This window comes from Notechis scutatus, chromosome 6 (genome assembly GCF_049901735.1).
Source record: "Notechis scutatus isolate UNSWTSFEM ecotype Mainland chromosome 6, rNotScu1.2, whole genome shotgun sequence".
NCBI lineage: Eukaryota > Metazoa > Chordata > Lepidosauria > Squamata > Elapidae > Notechis > Notechis scutatus.
In genome coordinates, this window is record NC_142014.1 from 83,372,167 (window position 1) to 83,397,816 (window position 25,650).

At 58.1% G+C, this 25,650-nt stretch overlaps 1 protein-coding gene across 3 annotated transcripts in view; it reads left to right on the plus strand.

Annotated features, from left to right (window-relative positions):
• SHANK3 (SH3 and multiple ankyrin repeat domains 3) overlaps positions 1-25,650 on the plus strand; it is a 264,751-nt gene that overhangs the window by 235,649 nt on the left and 3,452 nt on the right. The window contains exons 18-22 of one of the 3 annotated variants that reach the window (XM_087969022.1): positions 426-449; positions 7,383-7,510; positions 8,329-8,422; positions 13,694-16,007; positions 18,428-18,482. In XM_087969022.1, the coding sequence (XP_087825148.1) occupies positions 426-449; positions 7,383-7,510; positions 8,329-8,422; positions 13,694-16,007; positions 18,428-18,455 (2,588 nt within the window). In that variant the 3' untranslated portion in view covers positions 18,456-18,482. The remainder of the gene's footprint in view (positions 1-425; positions 450-7,382; positions 7,511-8,328; positions 8,423-13,693; positions 16,008-18,427; positions 18,483-25,650) is intronic. The other 2 variants (XM_087969020.1, XM_087969021.1) reach the window with 2 other exon arrangements.

A 25,650-nucleotide genomic window follows, 5' to 3' on the forward strand; every position in this document is an offset into this window, starting at 1 on the left:
GTTGGGGGAGGGAAGAGCAGGTCCCAGGCGATGATAGTCCACCTTGATACCTTCAGCTCAGGCGCCTTGTGCTGATGTCGGAAGCCCCCCCACCCCACCCCACCCCCGGTTCCCTTCCAGCTTGCCATGTTCTGGGCCAGCCGGGCAGGGTCAGGCCAAGGAGGACTCGGGTGCCCCGGGGCCAAGCCTGGCTGCTGTGGGGGAGCACGCATGCCAGGCGAGGGGCTGGGTGGGGGCCACAACGGCTGCCTTGTGGGACCCTGTCCGGGGCTGCGTCCCAGACGGCTGCTCCCCCGCCCCGGGCCTGCGAGGAGACCCTCACCCCAGGCCCTGTCTCCTCTTGGCAGAGGCAGGGGGTGCAGCCCAGGGGAGGAAAAGGTGCCAGCCTGCCACTGACGTCTTGTACTTTGTTTCTTGATTCCAAGCCTCGATGCGGAGGAGGAAAGGGGGTGAGTGCAAGTCCCCACCCTGGGGGTCCTCTGGGTTCAGCCGGCCCCTCCCACCCACCCTCTCCCCTCCCTCCCCTCCAGTGGGGAAGGAGGAGCTTCTGCAACTGCGCCAGGAGGGGCCCTGCGGTGGAACGTGACTTTGGCACCCTGTCCAGGTGTTCCCCAGATGTTCCCAGCCGTGCAGGAGACACCAAAGCTCCCCCCACCCCCCCAACATCAATGCAGCCGCTTGTGGCGCTTACAGGCTGGGTGTTGGTTCCTAGGGACCTTGACATGCTTTTGTGGGTTAGGTAAAAATGGGGTCTCCATCCATGGGGTGGAGCCTTTCTCCAACTTGGTGACCTTAAGCCTGGGTGAAATTCTGGGAGTTGAATTCCAAGTTGCCACGGTTGTGGGAAACGGCTGCTATAAAGCGTCTTTAGTTTTTCTGCAGCTCCTTAAAAGAGAAAAGGGATTTCCCAATCGCCATTCGTGTGAGTCACAAACGGACACAAAAGGACTCTTAGGAAGGGTTTGGAAGCCAAGGCCGGCGCGTAAAACCCCAAGGCTCCATTTCACAGCTGGCTCCTGTGTGTCGTGGGGGGAATCAAACGCGTCCCATGCTCTCCCGGCCTTTTACTTCCCTCTGACCAAGAGGGACAACCTGGTTATTTCACCCTGCTTGGTGGAGACGGCCTGGAGCAGGGGTCTCCGAGCTTGGGGCCACTTTAAGGCTGGTGGACTTCAACTCCCAGAGTTCCCCAGCCAGCAAAGAAGATTGAAGTCCACAAGTCGTAAAGTGGCCACAGTTGGAGCCGCCCCCGGGGAGCCTGGGGATTCCTTCCGATCCCAGAAGAAGGATTCAGGGACCATTCATCCTTATACCCTCCTGGATAAATGTCCGTCCAAACCCTACGAAGAACAGTTCCAGGAGTTGGGTATGTCTAGTCTAACGGAGAGAAGGGCCGGGATGGCAAGATAGCCGCCTTCTGCTATTTGAGGGGCTGCCACAGAGAGGAGGAAGGGGGGTCGACCCCTCCTCCAAAGCCCCCGAAGGGCAGGACAAGGAGCAGCAGGTGGAAACACACCACGGAGAGAAGCGACCTTGAATTGAGGAGGGGTGAGAACAGTGAGTGGGACGGAAGTGGGGGGGACTCCGTCACTGGAGGCTTTCCGAGAAAGATTGGGAACCGTTTGTCCAGGACTGACTAAGGACTCTCGCCTGGGACAGGAGGTTGGGCTACAAGACCTCCAAGGTCCCTTCCAGCCATTGGATTCTATGGTCCCCCCCCCCCCATTCACTAAAAGCAGCTTCCCATCACAGGATACTTGCTGATAAAGGGGGGTCTTTTCATGCCCACTTGGGCCTGTCTGGGGGTTCACTGGATCACCCTCCCAACAGGGAAGGAGGAGAGGGGACAAGGCAGCTCCTGTTACGGCCCACAGCCAAGGCCCCGGGCGGGTGCTGCTGCCCAGGAGAGGCCAGGCTAGATTTGGGGGTTGTAGCTGTTCCTTCTGCCTTGCGTGGGGTGAGGCTGGGTGGAGAATGGGGTGCCAAGGCCCTGTTGGTTCAACAAGGTAGCTGTATGCTGACATGACATGGGGGGTGTCCGGTTGAAGTTGGCCTAGATCGGGCAGCTGATGGGGAGATGGTTCTTGATGGACCAAGAGTCCTTGAGGGTTCCTCCTCGGAAACCCCTCGAAGGGTGCCGGGACCAGAGGCCAAGGCCCCCTTCTTGCTCTGCTGACCTAAAACAGGGTCTCCAACCTTGGCCACTTTAAGCCTGGAGGACTTCAACTCCCAGAATTCCCCAGCCAGCAAAGCTATGCAAGCTATACAAGCAAAGCTGGCTGGGGACTTCTGGGAGTTGAAGTCCTCCAGGCTTAAAGTGGCCACGGTTGGAGACTCCTGACCTAAACTGAGAGCATCGGCCCTCTGACTTCTTTCCGATCAGGGACACCATGATGGAACCACCATCCGATTCTGGTTGAAATGGGTTTCGGTTGTTTGCAGTTCAGCCTCTGGGAGCCTGAACTCGGTGGGGTGTGACTCGGCTCGCCAAACTTAGCCACGTGACACCTTCTACGTCGGGACGTGGCATGTCACAGGAAGCCAGCAATGGTGCTTTGTAAGCCCAGGGGGTGTCCTGGGAGCCCAGCCGGCGGGTTCAGCAGGCTTCCTCAGGCCAGAGAGACGTTTCGGCCGCGTCCGCACTGAGTCTGCTTGGCCTCTTTCAACGTGAGGCACCTCAGCTGCCAGCCAGGGGATTCGGGGTTTGGGCTTCCAAAGCATGCTGGCCAAGAGAGGACCCTCCCTGGCCCGGAAGAGCTGTTGAAGAGCCCCCCAGCAGAGGCCTTGGAGCTGGAGAAGGAGCTGGAGAAAGGGAGAGGATGCCCGGGGCGCAGGCGATTCAGCAGGGCCACCTGTCCTGGCCTTTCCAGCAGGAGGTGGTGGGATGGGCAAGGGGGACGAGAAGGACTCCCCGGGAGAGGCCTCAACAGGAGCAGCCAGGAGGGAAAGAGGAAGCCACAGAAATCCTGGCCCAGCTGACCCGACCTGGAGAGTTGGAAGAGGGTCTGGCAGCCAGGAGAGGCGGATGGATCCCGCAGGGCAGCCCTCATGCGGCAGCCCTCCTGGGAGGAGAAGAAACCTTGGAGGCTGGGAGGACCGGAAGAAATTACCTGACAAGGAGAAGAATTCATCAGTGGAACAGCTGGCCTCCAGAAATTGTGGGGGCTCCATCACTGGAGGCTTTTAAGAAGAGAATTTGTCTGAAATGGTCTAGAGCAGCGGTCGCCAACCGGTGGGCCGTGAGAAAATGTTGGTGGGCCGCAGAGAAATCTCACCCCCAGATCACCCCCCCCCCCCAAAGCAATCAATTCAGGCTGTGCAGAAACACAAGGCTGCGCCGCCCACATGGCCCACGGGAACCCTCCCCGCCCACTCAGTACTTACCCGACAAATTTGCCTGCTAAATTTCTATTATTCCTTTTTCCGACCATCGTCTGTTCTGCTGTGCCGGGAGATTTAGATTAGCTAGGAAGCAGGAAAAAGTTGGATTTCTTGCTTTCTAGCTAGTCTTTAGAACTTCGGCTCAGTACAGTCAACCTCCCTTAGGACTGAAGGTTTGCTTGCAAGCAAATTCAGTGCAGACTCAGGGCAAGCAAATTTGAGAGACTGAGCTAGCCGATGGCAGATAGATAGATCCCTGAATGATTCTGTGAACACGGGGGTTGGCGTGATTTTGGTAAAGAGGTTTTTTTTAAAAAAAAAACTTCGGGTGTGGGGGTTTAGCTTGAAGAAATTTTGTACAGGGTGAGAGCCAATGGCAGAGAGCTCGAAATCGTGTCTGAGCAACTCAATCTGCCTGCCAACTTTGCCTGATTTTGGTAAAAGTTGCTCTTTTATAAAAAAAATCAATATTTATATAAATATTTATAATATTTACATACAAGCCATGCCCAGCCAGTCACATGACCACCAAGCCACACCCACAAATTAGGCCATGCCCCCAGATCCCTGGGATCTAAAATTATGAGTTTGGTGGTCCCTGAGGTCCAAAAGATTGGCGACCCCTGGTCTATAGGGCTTCCTGCCTGGGCAGGGGTTGGAGTAGAAGACCTCCAAGGTCCCTTCCAACTCTGCTATTCTGTAAAACGCACCCCTCGTTCACCCAAGTAGTCCCACTCCAGACCTCTCCCCCAATGGCATTTTTCTGGGGGGGGGAGGGGTGTAAGGGATATCTGCAAAGGGGCTACTGGGGAGGGCAAGGGTGAAATGCCCCTTTACTCTTATTCCCCCCCCCCCCTCAAAATCCTTCCCCAAACGCAGGACTGACTTGCCTTTGCAGTGGAAACCGATCTCAGGAATAGCTTTGCAAGGAGGGAATGGCACGCTGATAGATAATATCTCCCCCCCCCCGGAAGCCAGCCAGTGCCCAGGGAGGGCAGGGGAGAGGAGAAAGGTGGGCAGGGTCCAAAGAGGTCCAGAGTCATCCCAGGGATGCTGGTTTGGGGAAGTTTAAGGGTGGGAGACTCGGTTCTGGCCATGGGGGAGTCCTGCTCCCCCCGCCCCCGCTGAAAGAGGGCAAAGGTTTTGGGCCCACCTGTTCCAGGGGTTGCCATTCTCCGGGCTGCCTTCTGCAAGGATAATTTTGTCTGGGGAGCAGCTCCCGACTAGACCAGCACCGGACAAGATCGCCCCCATTTTGGCCAGGCCAACTTCTGGGTGGGGGTCAGCTTGCTGAGTGAGGGGTCTGCTCAGCTGAAGCCCTTGGGCAGGAAGGAGGGGATGACCGCTTGGCTTTGGGTAACTGTCCGGCCTGAGAAGCGCCGGTCAGATTTCAGGCTGCGTCTTAACATCCCTGACCGGAGCTTGTGCCAAACGCCCAACAGCCTCTCCGAAAGGGAAGGTGAAATCGGTGACGGTATTTTAGCCAGAAAACCCATGCTGAGGTTCCTGCTAGAAGCCAAAAATGCTCCCAGGGAAAAGGCCCCGAAGGAGGAAGGAGGTTCCTGCAGCTCTTTCAGTTTGCCAGGAGGAATCGGCCTTCGGGGACTCTCGCAAGTAGATTCTGCCCAACTGGCCAGGGCTTCTTGGACCTGGTTTCTTCACGGCTTGGAGCCAGGATGGTTTTCGCCGTGGCTTGTTTTAAACTCGCGAGTGCCTGGTTCGGAGATGGTGGCGGAGTTGGCGCTTCAGTGTGGGCTGAAAATCAGGCGCTGGCCACGACTGTTGGATCCAGGAAATGTCGCGAAGGTCACAGGTGGGCAGGTGGTCTCGTGCCCAGCCACGTCCAGAGATCGGGGGCCTTTCTTGGCCACTACAGCAAGGCGGATGACCGGAACCCAGAGCTCTGTGCCCATAAGGTCCATCGTGGTCTCCAATGTTGTCGGAGGTGCTAGAAACCAGAGCGCAGAGAAGAGCAAGCGGGATGATTGGGGGACTGGAGGCTAAAACATAAGGAGTGATTGCTGGAATTGGGGATGAAAAGAAGGACCGGGGATGACATGAGAGCAGCCTTCCAATATTTGAGGGGCTGCCCCAAAGAAGAAAGGGGGTCCACCTCTTCTCCAAGGCCCCTGAAGGCAGCAGGACGAGAAGCAACGGATGGAAACTCCTCAAGGAGAGAAGCAACCCGGAACCAACTTCCTGACAGTGAGAACAATGAACCGCTGGAACAAGTTGCCTTCAAAAGTTGTGAATGCTCCAACACTGGAAGCTTTTACGACAAGGCTGGACGACCATTTGTCTGAAATGATGCAGGGTCTCCAGTTTGAGCAGAGGGTGGGATTCAAATTCTTTTACTGCCGGTTCTGTGAGCGTGGCTTGGTGGGCCTGGCCCGGGAAGGAGACTGCAAAATCTCCAGTCAGAGGCGGTGTTTGCTGGGTCTCCGAAGCCCTCAAAATTTCCACTACCGGTTCTCCGGAACAGGTCAGGACCGGCTGGATCCCACCTCTGCCTCCGAGCTGCCGTCCAGCTCTGTTATTCTGTTAACTACCTGAAGGCCTGAAGCCTTGTCGCTCCTTCCGAAGCCTCCTCCGTCTTCAGGAGCCAACGGTGGAGAGGCTGGTATTCTGGCTGAACTTCCTACGTGGAGAAGATGGAGGGGTGGGAGGCGGTGGCCTCCTGGCGGCCTCCAGGTGGGGACGGGTCAGGATCCTGCAAACGCTGCTGGAGGACCTTCTCACGTGGTCTTTGGCCGGGGACGAGGGGCCCCAGCCTGGCTTTAGGGGGGCAGCTGAGTTGGGGGCTCTTTGGCTGGACTCTTGCCAGGAACCCAAGAGGCTGCGGTCCCCTAGGCGATGGTGCCGTGGATGGAGTTTGTACAGCCTACACTTCACCTCGTCAGTGAATGAAGCCCATTTTGTGTGCGCGGCCAAGGCAGGGAATCGTGAATCCCCCAACACACTAGACACCTGAGCTGTGATGTTTTCAGCTGCTGGACCCGCAACTCCCTCTGTTCTGTGAAGAGAACCAGGCTGGGGGGCAGCCCTCGGGAGGGAAGGGAGGGCAGGATCGCTGCCCAAGGGGGAGGGCTCATGCCAGCACGCTCACCCAGACGTGGCTCTCGCCCCCTTGCTTGTGGGCAGACGTGGCCTGGAAAGGCCTCACTTGGCAGGGGGTTGCTGGTCAGGGAGGGAGCCTCTTTGATGATTTGGGGGTGGGGGGTAAGGAAGGCTGGGTCCTGCCCAACAGAAGGCAGGGGCAAGTCAGGAGAGCAGCTCCAAAGACTGGGAGAGGCGCAGAAAGTACCCAAAGGGTTTCTGGACCAGTTTCCTCTCCTCTTCAAACAAAACTTCTCTTGGTTCTGTTCAAACGGGGGTGAAGAACAAGGGCCCCTTGTTTAGGACTGGTAGACTGCGACTCCCCTGCTGGCTCCGGAATCCTGGGAGGGGGTCCCCCCCCGTTCCCCACCCCTGTCTGAACCCCAAATCCGAGGAACACGAAGGCGGCGGAGGTGAATCCTCTAAGCGCTCGACTCTGGGAAGGGGGAGAAGTGCCAGGACTCCGGGGCCCTTCGGATTTGGGGACCAGCCAAGGAAGGGGGAGATGGACATGGCTCAGCTCTCTGACCTTGCAAGGTCCCTCAGCCGCTGGCGGGGCCTGGGAACCTCCTGCTCTCTGGGCCTTTGGGGGGAGGACGCTGAGGAGCTGGGAGGAGACGGCCTCCTCCACAGGGTGGCAGGGGCGCCAGGCTCTCCTGGGCCTCCCTCCCAGGCACCCCCCAGGACTCTGCAGGGCAGCCTAGGCCAGGGCTCTCCAACCGTGGGCCCTTCGTGGCTTGTGGACCTCCACTCCCAGCGTTCCTCAGCCAGCTTTGCTGGGAGTGGAGGCCCACAAGTCTTCAAGTGGCCACGGAGGGAGAGCCCTGGCCCAGAGCCTGTGGCAGGGCACGTTGGCAGGGCCAGGCCGGGCCGGCTAACGGGGTGCGGTGTGTCTGACTCTGCAGAGAAGCTGGACGAGATCTTGGCCGCAGCGGAGCCCTCGCTGAGAGCAGACCTGGTGGAAGCGGATTCCCGGGCAGCCACCGTGAAGCAGAGACCGACCAGCCGGCGCATCACCCCTGCAGAGATCAGTGTGAGAGGGCGGGGGGAGGGGCCGGGTTGGGCTGGGGGGGGGGGCCTGCAACCCGGGGCGAAGCAGAGGAAGGCCCGAACCCGATTCCCCTGCAGCCACGTTGAGGACGGCCGGATGAGCTCGTGGGGCAGCGCGATTGTGCCGGCCTTTTCAGGGGCGAAAGGGGGGTCCTGGTCAGGGGGGGACGGAGGCTGGCTGCCCTTTGGGTGCTGGCTGGGCAGGCAGAGGCTGCCCTCTGGCCACGATGGCCTACACCCCCCCTCCCAGGGTGGAGCCCCAGCTGAGGCCAGCAATGCCTGCCCAGGCTAGAATACGGGCAGTCCTCGATTTATGACCGCCGTTGAGCCCAAGACATCTGTTGCTAAGTGAGGCATCCATTAAGTGAGTTCTGCAACCTTTTTCCGACCTTCCTTGCCTCTGTTGTTAAGTGAATCACCGCAGCTGGTGTAAGTTAGCAACCCAGTTCTTAAGTGAACCTGACTTCCTCATTGGCTGGGCTGGTCCGAAGCTCGCAAATGGGATCACGTGGCCCTCGGGGGCGCTGCCATCATCATAAGTCCAGGCCAGTTGCCAAGCCTCTGAATTGTGACCACGTGGCCATGGGGATGATGCAACGGTCGTAAGGGTGAAAAACTTATTCGTAAGCCACTCTTACTTCCAGCGGCCACTAAATGAACCGTTGTAAGTCGAGGACTGCCTGTGGGTGGGGCTGGGGTCTCCCTTGCGGCCCTGCCCTGCCCCCCCCTGGCCAGGGTGGGCAGGAGGGGAGGGGGCGTGGCCTCTGGCCTGGCACTGACTGGCTCTCCCTTCTTTTCCAGTCCCTCTTCGAGCGCCAGGGGATGGCGGCCCAGGCGGGGCCGGAGAAGCCCCACGTCTCCCTCCGCAGAGGCCTCCCGCGGACCAAGTCTGTAGGTAGGTGGGATCCTCCCTGAGCTCCAGGCAGCCGGCCTCGTCTGCACCCCCAGCCGCAGAGCCCCAGTTCAGCCGCCCAGGAAGGCAGGAAGGCGGCTCTGGTGGCCACCCGAATTAGGATTCACAGCCTTTGAAAAGGGGGAGGGGGGTTTCCCTCACGTGGCTGCCCAGGCTCCTCCTCCTCTAAATGCCCCCACCCCTTCCTCTAGGGCAGGGGCCTCCAGACTGGTGCGACTCCCAGAATACCCGGGAGTGAAGTCCACCAGTCCTCCAGGGACCCAGTCTGGAGGCCCCCTGCTTCAGAGGAAGGCCCGAGGGGCTTCTGAGGGGCTGACTTTGGTTGCCCGGAGGGGCCCCTGACTCGGTCTCCCCTGGAGGAGCCGGGCCCTTCTCGGCTTGCCTGCTTCTGAAGCAGCAAGGACAGCCCATGGCCGGGTTCACCTGGGGCAGCGGGGGCTGGCTGGAGCCGCCTCTCTTGGGCAAGCATCGCCTGCTGGTGCCACACGCGTGAGGTGCTTGTCCCCGGGAGGTGGGCAGGGGTTGCAGGCGCTGCTGGGAACCCCCCTGACGAAGCCATCTTCCAGGGGAACTCCGGCAAGGGTTTCCTGGCGAGAGAGCCCCGATTGGCCTCCCTCCCGTCTCCCTCGGTTCTTCTTAAAAACAAACCAGGGTCGGAATATCGGGCCTGGGAACACATTAAGAGGACCCCGTGGCTCTCAGCCAGATCCCCGGGGCTTCTTCCACGCCTGCCTGGGCGGCTGCTGTTCACTGAGGCGATTGGAGCGCAGGGCTGCTCCAGCAACGCAAAACAACAAAATTTACGGAAGGAAATTTTCCCCTTCATCAGAGGTGGGATTCAGCCGGTCCTGACCAGTCCTAGAGAACCGGTAGCAGAAATTTTGAGTCGTTTGGAGAACCAGCCAATCCCACCCCTGACTGGCCCCTCTCTTCTCTGCCTCCCATTGAGTCCCAGCTGATCGGCTGGCTGTCCTTTGGTTGCCCTGCACAGGAGAACGGAGCTGGAAAGCAGGTGAGTGTGGTGGGAAAGGAATGGGATCTCGCAGTAAAACCTGGGGGGGAAATTACTGCAAAACCCCATTCCCTCCCCCACCCCCACTCCCCTGCTTTCCAGCTCCGTTCTCCTGCGGGAAGGGAGTGGAGATTTGACAGTATCCTTCCCCTGCCAGGCCCACCAAGCCACGCCCACAAAACTGGTAGTACAAATATTGAATCCCGCCACTGCCGTTCATGCTCCGCCCAGCAGGGCATCCGCAGAAGGAATGGAGGGGGGCAGGGTGGGTGGGAAGCCCAGGGTTTCAAGCAAAGCAAGCGGGGGGAATCCTGCTGGAGCTGAAAGTGATTCAGGGCTCCGGAACGAGGAGGAGCCCACCTTGTCAGATTTTCATTTAGGAAAAAGTGGGGGGGATATTGCAACAGGTGGAGATGGGGAAGTGGCCCTTCCCTCCGTGGCCGTGGGAGAATTCCAGCTGGACGCAGCGCTTAAGAGGAAACGGGGGGGGTTTGGGGGGCAGGCAGAGCCGTGGAGTGCCTGGTGACACCTCAAGGGGTGGCTGCTGCTCCGCCATCTGCCAGCACACTCGGAGCCGTGTTGCAGGGCGCCCCCCCCAGGAGAGATGCCAGTCTCCCCCATGGGAAAATATTCTGGGCACAGCAGCAGCTGACAATCAGCAGTGATTCACAGCCCAGAAGCTTCTGAGCGGGTTTTGTTCCCCTCTGTATGATGTGGAAACGGGGCCAAGCGAGGATGCAGAGACGCATCTCTGGTTGCATTGGTCCAGGTGAGGCCAGGATTCGACCCTCCAAGGCAGGGGACGCCAACCATGGCCATTGTAAGACTTGTGGACTTCATCTCCCAAAATTCCTCAGCCAGATTTGCTCTGGGAGTTGAAGTCCACAACTCTTAAAAGTGGCCACGGTTGGCGTCCCCTGCTTCACAGCGCTCTCTGGGCAGTTTGCAGTGTCGGCATTATTTGCATCTTGCCCTGCCCCCCCACCACCACCACCACAATCTGGAGGAATTCTGGGAGTTGAAGTCCACAAGTCTTAAAGTTGCCACAGTTGGAGTCCCCTGCTCCAAGGTGTGATGACCCAGGGTGGGATACAAAACAAACACAGTCACAGAAAACAGGTGAAGCCCCTTTTATTTCTTCAATTTGCTTCAAAACTCCAAATATCTTTGACGGAAGACAAAAAAAAAACTCCCACACAGTTACATGAAGAAGGAAAAAAGCAACACAAACCAGGCAAGACAAGGGCTGGAGGAGGTCCGGAGATAGCACACACACTGGGAAGGACGCCAAACTCAGAGAGGAACCATAAACGAGAGATATTTCCACGCTTTGTTTCCAGCGTTCGCCAGTACGCAGGTCCAAACTCTTATGCAGTTGTCACACCTGCATCCCATGAAGAGGATCAAGGCCCTCTCCTCCTGAGTAGACCACGTCTCTTCCTTATCCTCCCCTCCCTGCGTGTCCTCTGACTGCCCAGCCGGCCTCTGCCCTTCCCCAGCCTCCTCCACAATCTCCGGAGCCACACCTCCACTCCCTCAGTCTCCACCAGGAACATGACACAAGGGATGCCAAGGGAAGGTGGTGTGGGGAGAAGGAAGGGGGGGCAGTCCAGGGGGTCCTTATTGTCTCAAGCAGTGTCATGCTGCCCCTGGTGGAGGCTGACTCCGAGGGAGAGGAGGAACAGCCGACAGGGAGTGGAAGGGAGGCTCCAGAGGTGGTGGAGGAGGCTGGGGAAGGGCAGAGGCCGGCTGGGCAGTCAGAGGAGGACCCAGGCCCATCCCCTACCCATCCTAGGGCACGCAGGGAGGAGAGGATCAGGGAAAAACTTGGTCTACTCAGGAGGAGAGGGCCATGATCCTCTTCATGGGCTGCAGGTGTGAGATCTGCATAAGAGTTTGGACCTGCATGCTAACAAACGCTGGAGACCAATTAGTGCTTTATTCCTAGATGAGGTTTATCTTGGTTGGCGTTCTTCCAACTGACTACCTGGTTATCTTCCTGAAGTTTGTAATTATTTATCCTGGTCTGTCGTGGAACTTTATTCAGTGCGGTTTATTTTTGGTTTTTGCCTCATTATCGGCTCTTTGAATTTGAACTGTGTTTCTTTCGTTTGGAATGTTATTTTGAAAATAGTTTAATCTTCAACTGTGAACTAACAGTGAAGCCAAGTTGAAGGCATTAAAGGACCTTTATTTATGTTTTGGTTTTTGTTATATTTTGGATACGCTCCGGGTCATCACACAGGAATGCAGAACTGGTTGTGTTGCAGTTTGATCCTTGGGCCCAAGGATTGTGCTTGCCATAATGCAGGCGCCTCCAAACTTTGCAACTTTTGAGGTGTGGGAACTTCAACTCCCAGAATTCCTCAGCCGACATGGCTGGCGAATTCTGGGAGTTGGTCCTGAAGTCTTAAAGGGGCCAAGTTTGCAGAGCCCCGGTGTAAAAGAGTGCCTTGCCTGTGCCCAGTTGCACCTGAGCACAGGACGCTGGCAGGGGCACCTCCTCTGCCCCCTAGGGCCCTGTCTGGCTGTGGGCATTGGCAGCACTGGCTGCCCTATAGATTCACCCACCTGGTGGGGTGGGTGGGCTGCTATTGCTCTGCTTCTTCCCCCCCGAAGTCCCCTTCCCAGAACCCTTCCAAGTCTAGGAGGGTCTTCGTCCATGTCTATGATTGTCCGTTTTCCTCTGTTTTTTCTTCCGCTCTGCTCTTGTTTTGATGTCCTGGTCGTTCGGTTGGGAGCCAGAGTTGAGAGGCAGGATATCCCTCTTCATCCCCAAATCCTTAAGGGGCAGAATCCAACCCTTTCCTGCATCCCCCTCCCCAGGACCTCCCCCCGTCATGCCTGGTGGCTGCATACAGAGACAGCTCCTTTCAGTGGACACATCGGGGACTTCATTACAGGGTTTTTGACGGACAATCCCTCATTTAGTGACCATTCAAAGCTACAGTGGCATTGAAAAAAGTGATTTATGGCCGTTTTTCACACTTCTGGCCGTTGCAGCATCCCCATCAAAAGTCAGGCGCTTGCAACTGGTTCATATTTATGACGGTCGCCATTTCCCGGGGTCACGTGAGCCCCATTTGCTACTCTCTGAGAAGCCAGGTTTAAAGCCGTGAGACTGACTTAACCCCTGCAGTGATTCCCTTAACCACTGTGGCAGAAAAGGGTTATAAAAGGGGGCAAAACTCACTTAGCGACTGTCTCACTCAGCCACGGAAACTTTGGGCTCCCTTGCGGTCATAATTCTTCAGCCTGCTCGAGGAAGGAGTGTGTCATCGCAGCAAGGTTCCTGTGTATAAGTGGCATATACGTGTTACCATTTGTGCCATGACCTCCATGCGCAGCTGGCAGGCAGGGCAGTGGGAGGGGGTCCCCAGCCTACGAGGCCACTGGCCAATCTGAATGCATGCGCTGCAGAGGCTGCGGCTGCACCCCTCACCCTAGAGATGCCCAGCCCACCACAGCCCAGAAGGCGCAGGGCAGCAACTGTACACGGGGTGTCCTCCACGGGGCCTTTGCGCATTACACTGCCCTGGGCAAGAGGACGCAGCTGTCTTGGTCCTGCTTAGCAACATCCTTCTTTGGATGCCAGACCCCAGAGGAATCCGAATCCCTGCTCAGGGTGCAAAGGGCTCCTTGCAAGAGAAAATGATTCCCCCTTTATTGGCCTTCCCCGACTTCCAAGGCACGTCGGCCGGCCTGCTCTGCACTGTCCCGCTCAGCAGTCCTGGGCATCGGTCTGCAGCTGCAGGCCGGTTCCTGACTCAAGAATGCCAACCTCTAAAGGAGAATATTTGTGGCTCGGGGTTGAAATGGGTGGTGGTGGTCCTTGGTGTGTCTCTGAGCCTGGGTTGCTTTCTTGCAGGCGTTTTATGACCCAAGCTAGGTAACGTCACCAGGGCTCGAAGGGAGTGTGGTTTGCTCTTGGTATACTAGTGGCTTACCCTGCCACTCTTTTGGGGGAGGGGGGTGTTCTCGTTGGTTCTTTGATTAGGCTGCTTACTCCCCTCTAGCACCGATGAAGTTACCTAGCTTGGTCATGAAACGTCTGCAAGAAAGCAACCAAGGGCACCCAGGACCCCTCAATTCCAACCGCCTACGGTGAAGCTGCCAGCGGGCACCCCAAGCTTTGCCTCGGCTGCAGGCTTTGTGGTCTGCTTGACTGGCAGTCAGAGGGGGAGAAGCCTCATTTGACCTCCCGAAGGAGCTGCAACTTTTCCTCTTTTGCTGTTTTTTAGGCGAAGATGAAAAATTTGCGGCTTCCCTAATGGATGGAAAGTTTTCCCGGAGTACATCGATGCAAGACACTGTCCGAGAGGGCCACGGCATCCCGCCCCCACCACAAACCGCCCCTCCCCCTCCCCCCTCCCCCTACTACTTTGACACGGGCCCGCCCCCCACCTTCTCCCCGCCCCCACCCCCAGGGAGGGTCTACGACACCGTCCGGTCCAGCTTCAAGCCAGGCTTGGAGGCCAAGCTGCATGGGCTGCCCCCGGTGATCAGCGCGGCCGAGATGTATGACCAGGCCAGGGCCGGCATCCCCTACCCCGAGCGGCAGAAGCGGGCCCGCTCCATGATCATCCTGCAAGACTCCTCCCACATCCCCGTGGAGCCCACCGACTTCCCCCGGCCAGGCCCCTCGGCCACCCCGCCGGAGAAGCTGAAGCGGAAGGGACGCGGGGCAGACAACCCCTATGCCAACATGGGCCAGTTCAACGTCAGCCTCTTTGCCCCGACCAAGCCCCAGCGCAAGAAGAGCCCGCTGGTCAAGCAGCTGCAGGTGGAGGACGCGCAGGAGCGGGCGGCGCTCTCCATGGCAGGGGGCTTCGCCCGGGAGCCCTCCCCCACCCGGCGGGGCCACCGCCTGAGCGGGATGGAGTTCCCCTCCCAGCAAGTGGACACCGCCAGCCTGCCCTTTGCCACGGCGGCCCCAGGGGCCATGAAGGAGCGCGACCGGCGTCTTGACGAGAAGCGGAAATCCACTGTCTTCCTTTCCGTGGGGGCCATCGAGGGGAGCCCCCCCACCATAGACATGCCATCGCTGCAGCAATCCCGGTCCATCGACGAGCGTCTGCTGGGGAGCCGGGACGTCCTCCTGCCTTCCCCCGTCTCGGCTCTAAAGCCATTCCTCAGCAGTTCCTCCTCGACGTTCATACACCCCCTGACGGGGAAGCCCCTCGACCCCAACTCCCCCCTGGCGCTGGCGCTGGCCGCGAGAGAGCGAGCCCTCTCCACCCAGGTCTCCTCCAGAGTGGCCACCCCCATCCACAGCCCCGACTCTGAGCGGGCTGCACCCTTGTTCGTGGACATCCAAACCAAAGACCAAGAGAGGGGTGAGCTGGAAGGCCGGGGGTCTCCTGCCAATTCCCCGGGATCCAAGGTGGCCACCCCCGGCTCTCTGACCCCTACCCAGAGCCTCTGGGGGATGCCCGGAAGCGCAAGGAAAGAGGGCGAGGCCCGAACCGAGACCCCGGTGAAGGAGGTGGAGGAGAAGAAGGTGGAGGAGAAGAAGGCCATGATCCTCAGCATCCTGGACACCTCGCAGCAGAAGACGGCCGGCCTCATCATGGTGCACGCGACAAGCAACGGCCAAGACCTCGGCTTCGACCTGAAGGAGGAGAAGAGCCCCGTGCCAGAGGGGGGCCCAGAGCCGGGGGACGTCTCCGTGGCGGAGGCCCAGCCCAGCCCGGTGGGGAAGGTGCCCATCAGCCCAGCCTTGGGCAAGACTCTCGGACAAGTGAGTTCGGAGGAGGAAGTGGAGACGTACACGGTCACTCTGCCGCCCGCTCAGCTGTCCTCCAGCGATGAGGAGACCAGGGAGGAGCTGGCGAAGATTGGCCTGGTGCCGCCGCCCGACGAGTTTGCAAACGGGGTCTTGGTCACCACCGCTGGCACCCCTATCAGCCAACTGGCTGCTCCAGCCATCGCCCCGCCATCCGTGCCAGCGGCAGCAGCCCTTCCTTCTACCACTGGTGGAACACCCTCAGGGAAGCCCTCTGATGCCCCCACCGCCCCCGAGTCTGCCGCAGACTCGGGCGTGGAAGAGGTGGACACCAGGAGTTCAAGTGACCATCACCTGGAGACCACAAGCACCATCTCCACCGTCTCCAGCATGTCCACGCTGTCCTCCGAGAGCGGGGAGCCCACCGACACCTACACCTCCTTTGCGGATGGGCACACTTTTGTACTCGAGAAGCCGCCAGTGCCTCCAAAGCCGAAACTCAAGTCCCAGACCAGCAAGGGGCCGGTAACCTTCAGGGACCCTCTTTTGAAGCAGTCCTCGGACAGCGAGCTCATCTCCCAGCAACACGCGGCCATCCTGGCTTCCGCCAGCGTCGGCCGGCCACGCTACCTCTTTCAGCGAAGGTCCAAGCTGTGGGGGGACCCCCTGGACAGCAGGCCCATCCAGGGGCCGGAAGATGACAAACCAACTGTGATCAGCGAGCTGAGTTCCCGGCTGCAGCAGCTGAACAAGGACACGCGCTCCCTGGGGGAGGAACCCGCCGGTGGCGTCTTCGACCCTGGGAAGAAGCCTCCCGTGGTGGCAGCACGGTAAGAGACCCCCGCCCAGCCAGACCGAGAGGGGGCTGCAGGGGCCTCCCTACCCTGGTCGCCAATCCTTCCCCAGCGTCCGTCTTCCTGGGCCAGGAGGGCCCTGGTTCAGCGAAACCCTGTGCTGGTGGCCTTCCGGGGAGATGCCAGAATGACGTTTTAGGATTGGTCCCCATGTAGATTCAGCCGGGGGCGAGATTTGGGAAGAACGCTCAGCCCCTCCCACTTGTCCCTTTCCTCCTCCTCCTCCTCGGCCAGTTCTGCGGTTCCAGGTTTGCTTTCGAGTTTTGCTCTTTGGGCCCCCGAGAGCCCTACAGCAGGCAGAGGCTTCATCCTTTCACACACACACACACACACACACACACACACACACACACACCCCCTGGGCCTCCCCTTCCCGCCATGCCCCATGGAAGTCGAGCAACGTCAGGACTGGGTCACCGTCCGAAGAGCGAAACCAGCCTTCCCTCCTCCTCCTCCTCCCTCCCGTCTCACACAGCGGATGCGGGTGGCCTGGGCCTCCTTTTGCGACGGGGCTGCCCTGCCTCCCAGGCCTAAAAAGGGCCCTTGGTTTCCTAGATACAGGCAGTCCTCAACTTATGACAGTTTGTTTGTGACCCTTCAAGGTTACGACGGCCCTGGGGGGAAAGGGGGCTTAGGACCCTTTTTCACAGACCAGCAGTTCGGCCACATCCCCGTTATCCAAGTTCAGACCTTTGGCCGTTGACTCTTACTTAGGACGGCTGCAGTGCCCCGGGGTCCCCTTTTGCAACCTGACAAGCCAAGCCACTGGGGAAGCTGGATTCATTTAACAACGGGGTTACTGTCTTACCAGCTGCACCGATTCACGTAACAACGGTGGCAAGAAAGGTCGCAAAATGGGGCAACAAAACTCACTTAACAGAAGGGTTGGGCTCCTCTGCAGTCGTAAGTCGAGGACTACCCTTATTTAGCCACGTGGAGATGGGTGCAAGTCGGTGCCAAGGGAGACCCCGCGTGAGCCGAAGGCCTCAACCAGCCTCGGGTTCGGGACCCCAATGTGTCGTTGCTCAGGCCTGGGGTTCGCCCCTTCGGCACCCATCCTGGAGGGGCCTTGTGGGTCAAGGGGGGGAGGACCCTCTTGCGGAGGAGGGAGTGAAAGGAGCCCCCCCCCCCATTCATGAACCCCTGAAGAGGAAAAGTGGGCCAGGCAAGAAAGCAGGTTGGGTTCCCCAGGGAGAAGTGGAATCCCAGTGTAACAACCTTGGAAGGGACCTCGGAGGTCTTCTAGTCCAACCCCCTTATCACGCTGGCTGGGGAATTCTGGGAGTTGAAGTCCACAAGTCCTACAGTTGCCAAGGTTGGACGCCCTTGCCCTGCACCCTTCTGGGTCTCCGGGGTCCTTTTAAAAGCCTCCAGTGACGGAGCATCTGCGGCTTCGGATCAAGCGCGCACACACACACCTCTCCTGCCATTATTATTACACGCCCCCAGATCTCATCTCTGAGGAGTGACCGGAGGATCCGGTGGAGCCTATTTTACGTCCTTCCTTCAGTCCGTATCATTTTGGGCAGAGGTTGCCTTCGATTTGCCAAGCCCCCCCCCCCCGGGCCTTGTATGAAATCTCAGCGGAATTCTCCCTCCCCTCCCCAGCAAACGGATCCCTCTTCCCCTCCCCTCCTTTGGCCAAAGGCGATCAGCCGAGATCCCACCGCTTTTATTCTTTCAGTGAGGTCTCTTGACGGAGCGCTTCAGGCGAGGCAAATTCGTGCCCCGAGATCTCCTTCTCAGGAGGCCTTTCCAGCTGGACCCCCTCGCCAAGCCCCCGAGTGCAGCCCTCCCTCCGAGGGCCCAGAATCCAGGGGGGGTGAGGAGCCGGGGAGCCCCCTCCGAGGGCCCAGAGCAGGAAATCCCCGACCTCCGCAGGGAAAGGCAGGGCGGCTTCTCCTCTGCCACCGTCTCCTGCGTGGGCAGGTTTGGCCACCTTCCCTCAACCTTGGAGACTCCTAGGAGGAGACCCTGCCCGTTTCCCCCAGAACTGAAGGATTACCACGCTTGGGTGGACCCCCCCCCGGTTCCATTCGAGACCCCTGTGGCACTGCATAGAAGAGGGGGCAGCTACAGCCCCTTCACGACCCACAGACTTCAACTCCCCAAATTCCTGAGCCAGCACGTTTGGTTGTTTGAGTGATGCTGGGAGTCGAAGCCCACAAGCCTTACAAGCTGCCACGGTTGGACGTCCCAGAGCTTCACCTGAGTTCAAGTCGGGGTGTCCGTTCCCCCCCCCTCCCCATTTACCTAGAAGTGTGTAACCTGCCCCCTGTCTCTAGTGGGAGGGGTTGGGGGGGAAGAGAAGAGGAGGAAGGAGGACAGAAGAGGAAGGGGATGTGATTGATGGAGTTTGTGTTTCCAAAACCCACCATTGCTTTGTATTCTTACAGATCTGACAAAGACCCTGAAGAGAATTAAACCATTTTAAGCCTTTTAGCCTCTAGGGTAAACCTTCCTCTTTCTCTGTGTCCTGGCTAAATAATCCTCAGCTGAAACTTGTAGTATCCTGCTCGGAGCTTCCAACTAAGGCAATTAACACCTTACCAATTTCCTTGTAGGCTTTGTTGCCACCCCCCCACCCCCCACCCCACGGTCTGGCGATCCCAAAGGTGGGCAGATGGAGGGCAATCTGGCATCTCTTAAGGCAGCTTCTTCTCTCCCTGTTGGATGCCAGCCTGGAGGAGGGACTTCCGGGAAATGTGCTTTGGCCACAGGGGTCAGAAGGAGACACGGCAGCAGCACTGAGTTCCCGCGCTCTATTTGCTTGCGTCAGTTGGTCTAGCGCAGCACTCTCCAAACGTGGCCCCTTTAAGACTTGTGGACTTCAACTCCCAGCATTCCCTAGCCAGCACAGAGTTCTGGGAGTTGAAGTCCACAAGTCTTCAAGGGGCCACGTTTGGAGAAACCTTGCTGGCTGAGAGCATATTCGCCCTGCGTGTTAAATTTAAAGACATTAAATTATCCAGAGGCCTGATTTCCATGCCAGACCAATAATTCTTCTGCAAGGTCACTGCACAACCATTAACCATCACACACGCACACGCACACACACAAGAAACCTCTCTAGGAATTCACGGGAACCTAGAAGGGAACTCAAGAGATCATCTTGCCCAATGCTCTGCCTGGGCATAAACTCCATGGCTAAGTGGGCTCCTGGGGAGACCTGGTGGCAGCTCCTTGTTTCCAAATGAAGATCTCATTGATGGCCACTGCAGTGAGAGGGGTTTGAGGTTGAGCTGCTTGTGACTTGGATAAAACGGGGGTCTTTCCAGACCCATTTACAAAAGGCACAGAGCCCCCCCCCCTGTGTGCTTCAATGGGACTTTCCCAGGCCAGAAATCTGGGAAAGAGTCCCACTGAAGCACACATTTGGGGGGGGGGGGGAGTTACCTTGTCCCACTGGCCTTCTCCAGCCTGGGGCCCTCTGTGGGTTGGGACTCCCCCCTCCCCCGCATTCCTGGCAGGCCGGGCCAAAGAAGACTGAACTCCACAGCTGGTGGGTTGACGGGGGAGGCAGGGACCCTCTCTGGACGGGGCCCGTTCATCAAGGCCAACGGGGCCAGTGCTGCCCCCCTCCTCCCTGGCCTGGAGTTTCCCTCTCCGTGACTTCCACGCCGTGGACGCCTCTGGCAGGGCCCAGGAACGCGTCTCATGATGCGCAAAAGCCAAATCCCCAGACGAGGAGCCCTGGTGGCCCAGGGGTTAGAGGGCAGCATTGCCGGCTAACTCTGCTCACTGCCAGCTGTTCGATCCTGACCGGCTCTAGGTCGACTCAGCTTTCCATCCTTCCGAGGCCAGTAAAATGACGACCCAGATGATTAGGGGTCGATATTGTATAAACCGCTTAGAAGAGAGGGCCGTGAAGCACCGGGGAGCGGCATATAAGCCTCAAGTGCTGTTGCTATCTGGGGTCCCCCTCCCCCAGCCCCCCGCAGGGACTAGTTCTCGTCCTCCAGGAAAACTGGCTTTCCCAGAGTGTGTGCACTGCCTACAAGGATCCGGGGTAAGAGGGCCATTGTTGGTCACAAGTCATGGCATGCGTTCACGACCGACCGATCGCTGGCAGGCTGGCGCCATCCATCCGCTAATCCCTTACTAATCCTGGCTTGCTCACCCACTGGGCCGATTCACCACGGGCCCTGCATGTTCACGAGGGCGGGGGCGTAGAAGGGCGTCCCAGGAGGGATCAGGAAGAAGAAAACCCTGCGGGGAAGACCAACCCCCCCCAGCCTCTTCTCCCCTGGAAGACCTGCTGTGGGAGGAGGGGGTCCCCCTCTTTGCCTTTCTCCTCCCCGGCTGCCCTCAGAAATGCCGATTTATTTGTTAGTTACAGCATTTCTATATCACCTGGACGATTTTAGCAAACCGCTCGGAGATCACGCCCTGCATCCTGTGGAGCCCCAAAACACCCAAAAGCTCTTTGGGCCGGGATTCCCGGTCAGCAGTGCAGAGCTCTGGGTGAATCGGGGGAGGGGGTGTCCTTCCAGAGGCATTCCTGCTCCCCTCAAAGAGGCTCCAGCCCTCACGGGGTTCGCTGCCTCCGCCCTCTGGCCTAATCTGCCTGTTCTGGGGAGCTCAGCAGGCGCCCTGCTCCCCTTTGGACCTGCTCCCCCCAAAGCCCATATTCTCCTTCCTTCTCTCTCTCTCTGCTTCCCAGCCCCTCCCCTCTACCTGGAGCTTCACAGTGGCTTCTTCATGTGCGGCTTTGGCTGTTGAACATCTGTGGTTGTGAACATCTGGAATGGGACTCGGGTATTGAACCGGCCCTGCCAGAACTCTTTGGGGCCCGGGGCCCTCGGCCTCCGCTCGCTTCCCTGGCCAGGTGGACAGTGCTGGCAGGAGGCGAGGGAGCTCTTTCGGGGAGGGGGGGAGGGTGCGCCCCCGTGGAGCCCAAGGTCAGCCCGGCACCTGCACCCTTCTCCCCCCCCCACCCCCGGCAGGAGGGGGCTTCTGGGAGCGGCCGGGAGCCCAGTGGAGCCCGTGACCAAGTCTCTTCCTTCTTCTCAGTGTGGTTCCCAGCGCCTTGGACGGATGCTAACCTCTTTCTCATTGCCTCTCTTCCTGCTCTGCCATCTGCATGCCTCGGCCGCTCTGTCTAGCACCGCCTCAGGCCTCAGGAGGGTGGGCAAGCTGTGTAAGTGAGCATGTTCTCATCTCATAGCAACCCCATGTCCGTCTCCTGTCCGTCCCTCCGTTTGTCCTCCTGCTGCTGCTGCTGCTGCTGCTTGCTGTGTGTGCGGGGTGGGGGCTGGCTGGCTGGCTGGGGGCTGCGGGGAGGGGGAGGGCAGGGCCTGTGTGGCTGCGTCCCTCCCCAGCATGTCGGTATCTGTCTGGTGATGTTCTGTGCCCCGGAATCCCAGGAGGAAGTGCCCGTCTGCAGCCGGATGCCACGTGGGCCTCGGGTGAAGCCAGGGCTGCTACTCAGCTGGCATGGCCGGCTTCAAGGAGCAACGGGGGAGGGGGGGGTCTCCCGGCCTCCAGGCCTCACTGGTCGCAACAGGCCCATCCTCCGGCCTAAAGAGGGGCCCGGATAGGAAGACAGGAAAGGGGGTGCTGCCTGGCCTTTGAAGCCGAGGTCCAAGGCATCTTTGGGGGTGGGGTGGGGGATTGGGCAGCCCCATGCAAGACCCAGCACTGTTCTCCCACCAAGGAAGAACCCCAAGGCCCCTGACCCCTGGGGGCCTCTTCCCCCCGGGGGGATCCCACTGCCTCAGGTGACTGCGATGTTCCCCGGAGGTCCTCCTCGTGTCCCCGTCTGAGCAGCTGCTCTTCACCATCCGGACTCTGGGCACACCGGGGGCCACCAGGAAGCCCGTGAGGAGCTTCTCTCGCTCAGGCTGGCGGTGGGTCTTGCTGCATGTTATCAGCACAGTGGACCCAACCTTCGTTCCCGGAGGGTTCACTACAGTTGTCCACCCAAGTCCACAGCTGGGCCCGGCCATCAAAGTTCTGCCCATGAGCCACCGCCATGCGGCTGGCTAAGCCCTCCTAGATGGAACACACACCCCCGCCCCCCGCCCCCCCAGTTTTGGTTCATCCATTGTGAACCTGAGGCTTCGTGAGCTCCATCTCCTCCTGTGAGGTCCTGGACGGATGTTTTGTCTCCACTCTGGAGCGGAGCCTGAGCTTCGGCCGCGTCTTCTCCTCGGCTGCTGCTGCTGTTGCTGCTTTCGTCTTCTTGCGTTTCCAAACAGACCAGCTGAGAAGAAGTTTTGGTCTTGAGGAAAAGAGTCAAGGGAGATGGGCAAAGCACACACACACGCACACACGCACACACACCCCTATCTGGCTTAGCTGGAGGCCACCGAGTGTGAGGGTGAGGTAGGATGGCTGTAACCGGACAGGTCTGGGCCTTTTCCTGTAGAATCCTAGGCCTGGAAGGGACCTTGAGGGGGGTGGTCTTCCAAGCTCGTGGCAGGACAGCCTGTATCATCTTGGACAATCGGTGGCCAAGTCTTTTCTCGAAAACCTTGGAGGAAAAACCCTACATTCTTCTTGAGCGACGGAGAGCCTTGGAGTTCCTGGCAGCCGGAACGTCTGTCTTTGTAAAGCGTGACACACAAGCACACCCTTTGTGAACGGGGTTATTTCTGCCACCCTCCTTGTGTTCTGACTCTCCCTTCTCCAGAGCTGAGCATCTTCTAAACTACTCCACCCACCACATGGTGTCCGCCGGGGATATTCAGCCACGGAAGTGACCGTCACTTTGCCACCGCCTCGTTCTTGTTGAGGTCCTTAGAGAGAAGAAATGCAGTTCGGGATTCAGCAGATTCAGCCCTTTAAAAATAAAAAAACTCTGCTGAGTCCGTTCTTGCTCCTACAACGGAATGTCCGATTTTGTTCCAAGGAAAAGGTTTAAAGCAACACCACATTGTGGATTCTTGAGGTTTTTTGTCCACGTGGGAACATGAAGCAAATTATTTACTCTTTAGTATTTCAAATTGAATTTTAAAAAGTGCCTGACTTTGGCCAGAGTGTGCTCATTTCCTCTAGAAAAAGCCAGCTGGGAAGACTTTGGGAAAAGAAAAGCGGATTGAGGATTATACTTTCCGTTCAGTGTTTGTCAGTTATGATATTATTATATATATTATAAGACAGGGAGGAGGAGATGCTCTCCAAACTGGGAAGTCCTTCGGGGTTCTACGTTCAGCTGGAGGAGACGTTCCCAAATTCTCAGTCTGCCCTGTATTAAAAGGCTGTCTGGAGACGGAGCTTCTTTCTCATCGCCTCACGTCTGACCATCAACGGGGAGAGAGGAGGAGTCTTCCAAACAGGCAGATCTTCTTGGGGGGAGGGGTGTTGTTTCCCGAGCTTCTTGTTTGGTTTCTGAAGGCTTCGTCCCCAGGCTGGGGGACATCGAAGGGTCCTCTTCCAGTTCTCTTCTGCTTTTATAGGTCTTGGGTGGTCAGTGAGTCACGTGAGCGACTGGTCAGGCCGGGTGAGGCTCATCTGGTGGGGAGGTCACAGGCAGCCGTTGGACTTAGGACGAAGATCTGCCTTTCATTTGGCTCCTTCCAAATCGCTGGGATTTTTCCCGTGTTACAAAGCTGTCAGGAAGATTGTGATCCCGGGGAGGAATTCTGCCAAGCCCCCCCTTCCCTGCTAAGGCTAACCCAGGAATTATCTGGGAGCAAGCAGATCCGAAGGAGCCCTTGTAGGACATTAGTTCCCCACCACTTCCGGCAAGCAGAGGGTTTTAGATTTGGGCTTCTCTTCATTCTACTTGACCGCCGTTGCTTTAGGTTGATTAGCCAAACCTCAGACTTTGCCATGATGAAAACGGGTTTTCTCCTTCAACCAAAGCTGTGGTCCTTGGAAATGGCCATTGCCCCCAAGTGAGCCAAGAGCGTCCCTGCCTGGCCAACTAAGAACGGCTAATTCCGCAGAAGATCACACTGGTCAGTCTTATGCCCTGGCTCCCAGCCCTTAGGAACAAAAGGCCCGAGCACGGACTGAAGAAAGCTTTTGAGAAGAAATGGACCCAACTCGGCTCCAAGCCCCACCCTGAGTCCGTCCCAAGCCAACCAAAGTCCAAGGCTTGTTCCGCCTGCCTGGCCTGCCAGGCCTTCCACCGGAGAAATGCCTTCCATGACTGTTGAAGAATGAAGAGCCGTCCTCCTAGCCACGTTCATTGAAGGGCTGCTGTCCAGGGAACGCATTCTTTGCTCTGTCGTGGACCTGGGTCATTCTTCATTGTCCACAGAGAGAAGCCAGCCAACAAATGACTTCTTGAGCGTTGGCTGGCCCTGAGATGTCTGCTAATGAGACCGCAAGCTGAGGAGCCTTTCCTCTTGAAGGCATCTGGCAGAGCTTCCAGAAGACCCTCCTCTCAACGTAGCCATTTCTTCCTTTCCTGACTTTCCATGTTGTGGAAAGCAACGTACTTTTCACAGGCCAATGCACAAATACTTCCGTGCAAAGTCCGTGAAGCAGAGAGGAGGTCCCACTTAATCCGTTACAAGGGAGCGCTGTCGTCTCTGTTATGGAGGACAGTGGACTAATCCACTTGAAGGCGATGAAAGTGCTTGGAAAGCCGTAGGTGCTGAAGGTTTCCATACATTGCCCTCTTGTTTCCTGGCCGGTGGACACGGCTGGGCCACCTCCAGCTTCTGCTTGCAGCAGGAAAGGGATGGGGCAGAAGGCCTGGGCCTTGGTGCCTCATCCCGGCCCAGTGGGGCCTTCTGCCTTGTAGAGCCTGCAGGTGGCCATCAGACGGCCTTCTGCCAAAGTGTCAAACCGGAGGCCTCTTGGGGGCTCCCACCCTGGAAGGCCCCACTGTCCTCTCCTTCCAGCAGCTGTTAGAGAGTTCAAGGCAACCCAAATAGGAAACCAAATCATGAATGCTATTATCACCTCTAGTCTAAGGTTCTAGCGACAGAATCTTTCCACTGGGAACACGCGTCCCGGCTTCCTTCGTCTTTCTGAGAATTGGGGGGTGTCTTGTGTGAGATGCTTTCTCTGGTTACAGGTCGGCCCCAGACTCGGGTTTCTTTCACCTGTTGCCTTGGTAGCAACTCCTCTCCTTGCCCCCCACAAGGCCACCCATCAAGGGTTTTGAAGCCCGTGACGCTCTATGACTGCTACCCTTTGTCAGTTTGGAAAACTCGAGGCCGTCGCCATGTCTGAAGGCCACTTGTTGATGAAGAGCAGTGGTGGGATTCTACCAATGTCTCTGCTGTTTCAGTGATTGCGCACTTCACGCAGCTTTCCACGCACCAGCTGAGTGTGGAAGTCATCTGAGAGAAGAAAGAAGGGGAAAGCGGGGGGCTGGGGGGCCGATCCTGCACTTTTCTTTCTCTCAGCTGATCATCTGAGCTCTTTTTTTTTTTTTACTACCGGTTCAGCCAAACCGGGCCAAACCGGTAGCATTTCACCACCGATCAAGAGACAAGCTGGCCTTGCGAAGAGCTTGGTTGCGTTGTAAGGACATGGCGTCCAGTTCCTTAGAAGCTGCTGCTGGTCACTTCATCCTGCATCCCTCCTGCACAGGAACAGGCGCCGGGGTGCCCAGGACAGGTGAACTGAGCAAAGGAACGAGTTCAGGACATTTTTGTCCATATCTTGTCAGACAGCAGGGGGTCAGTTCTGCTGCCTTCCCAAGGCTCCAGCCCAG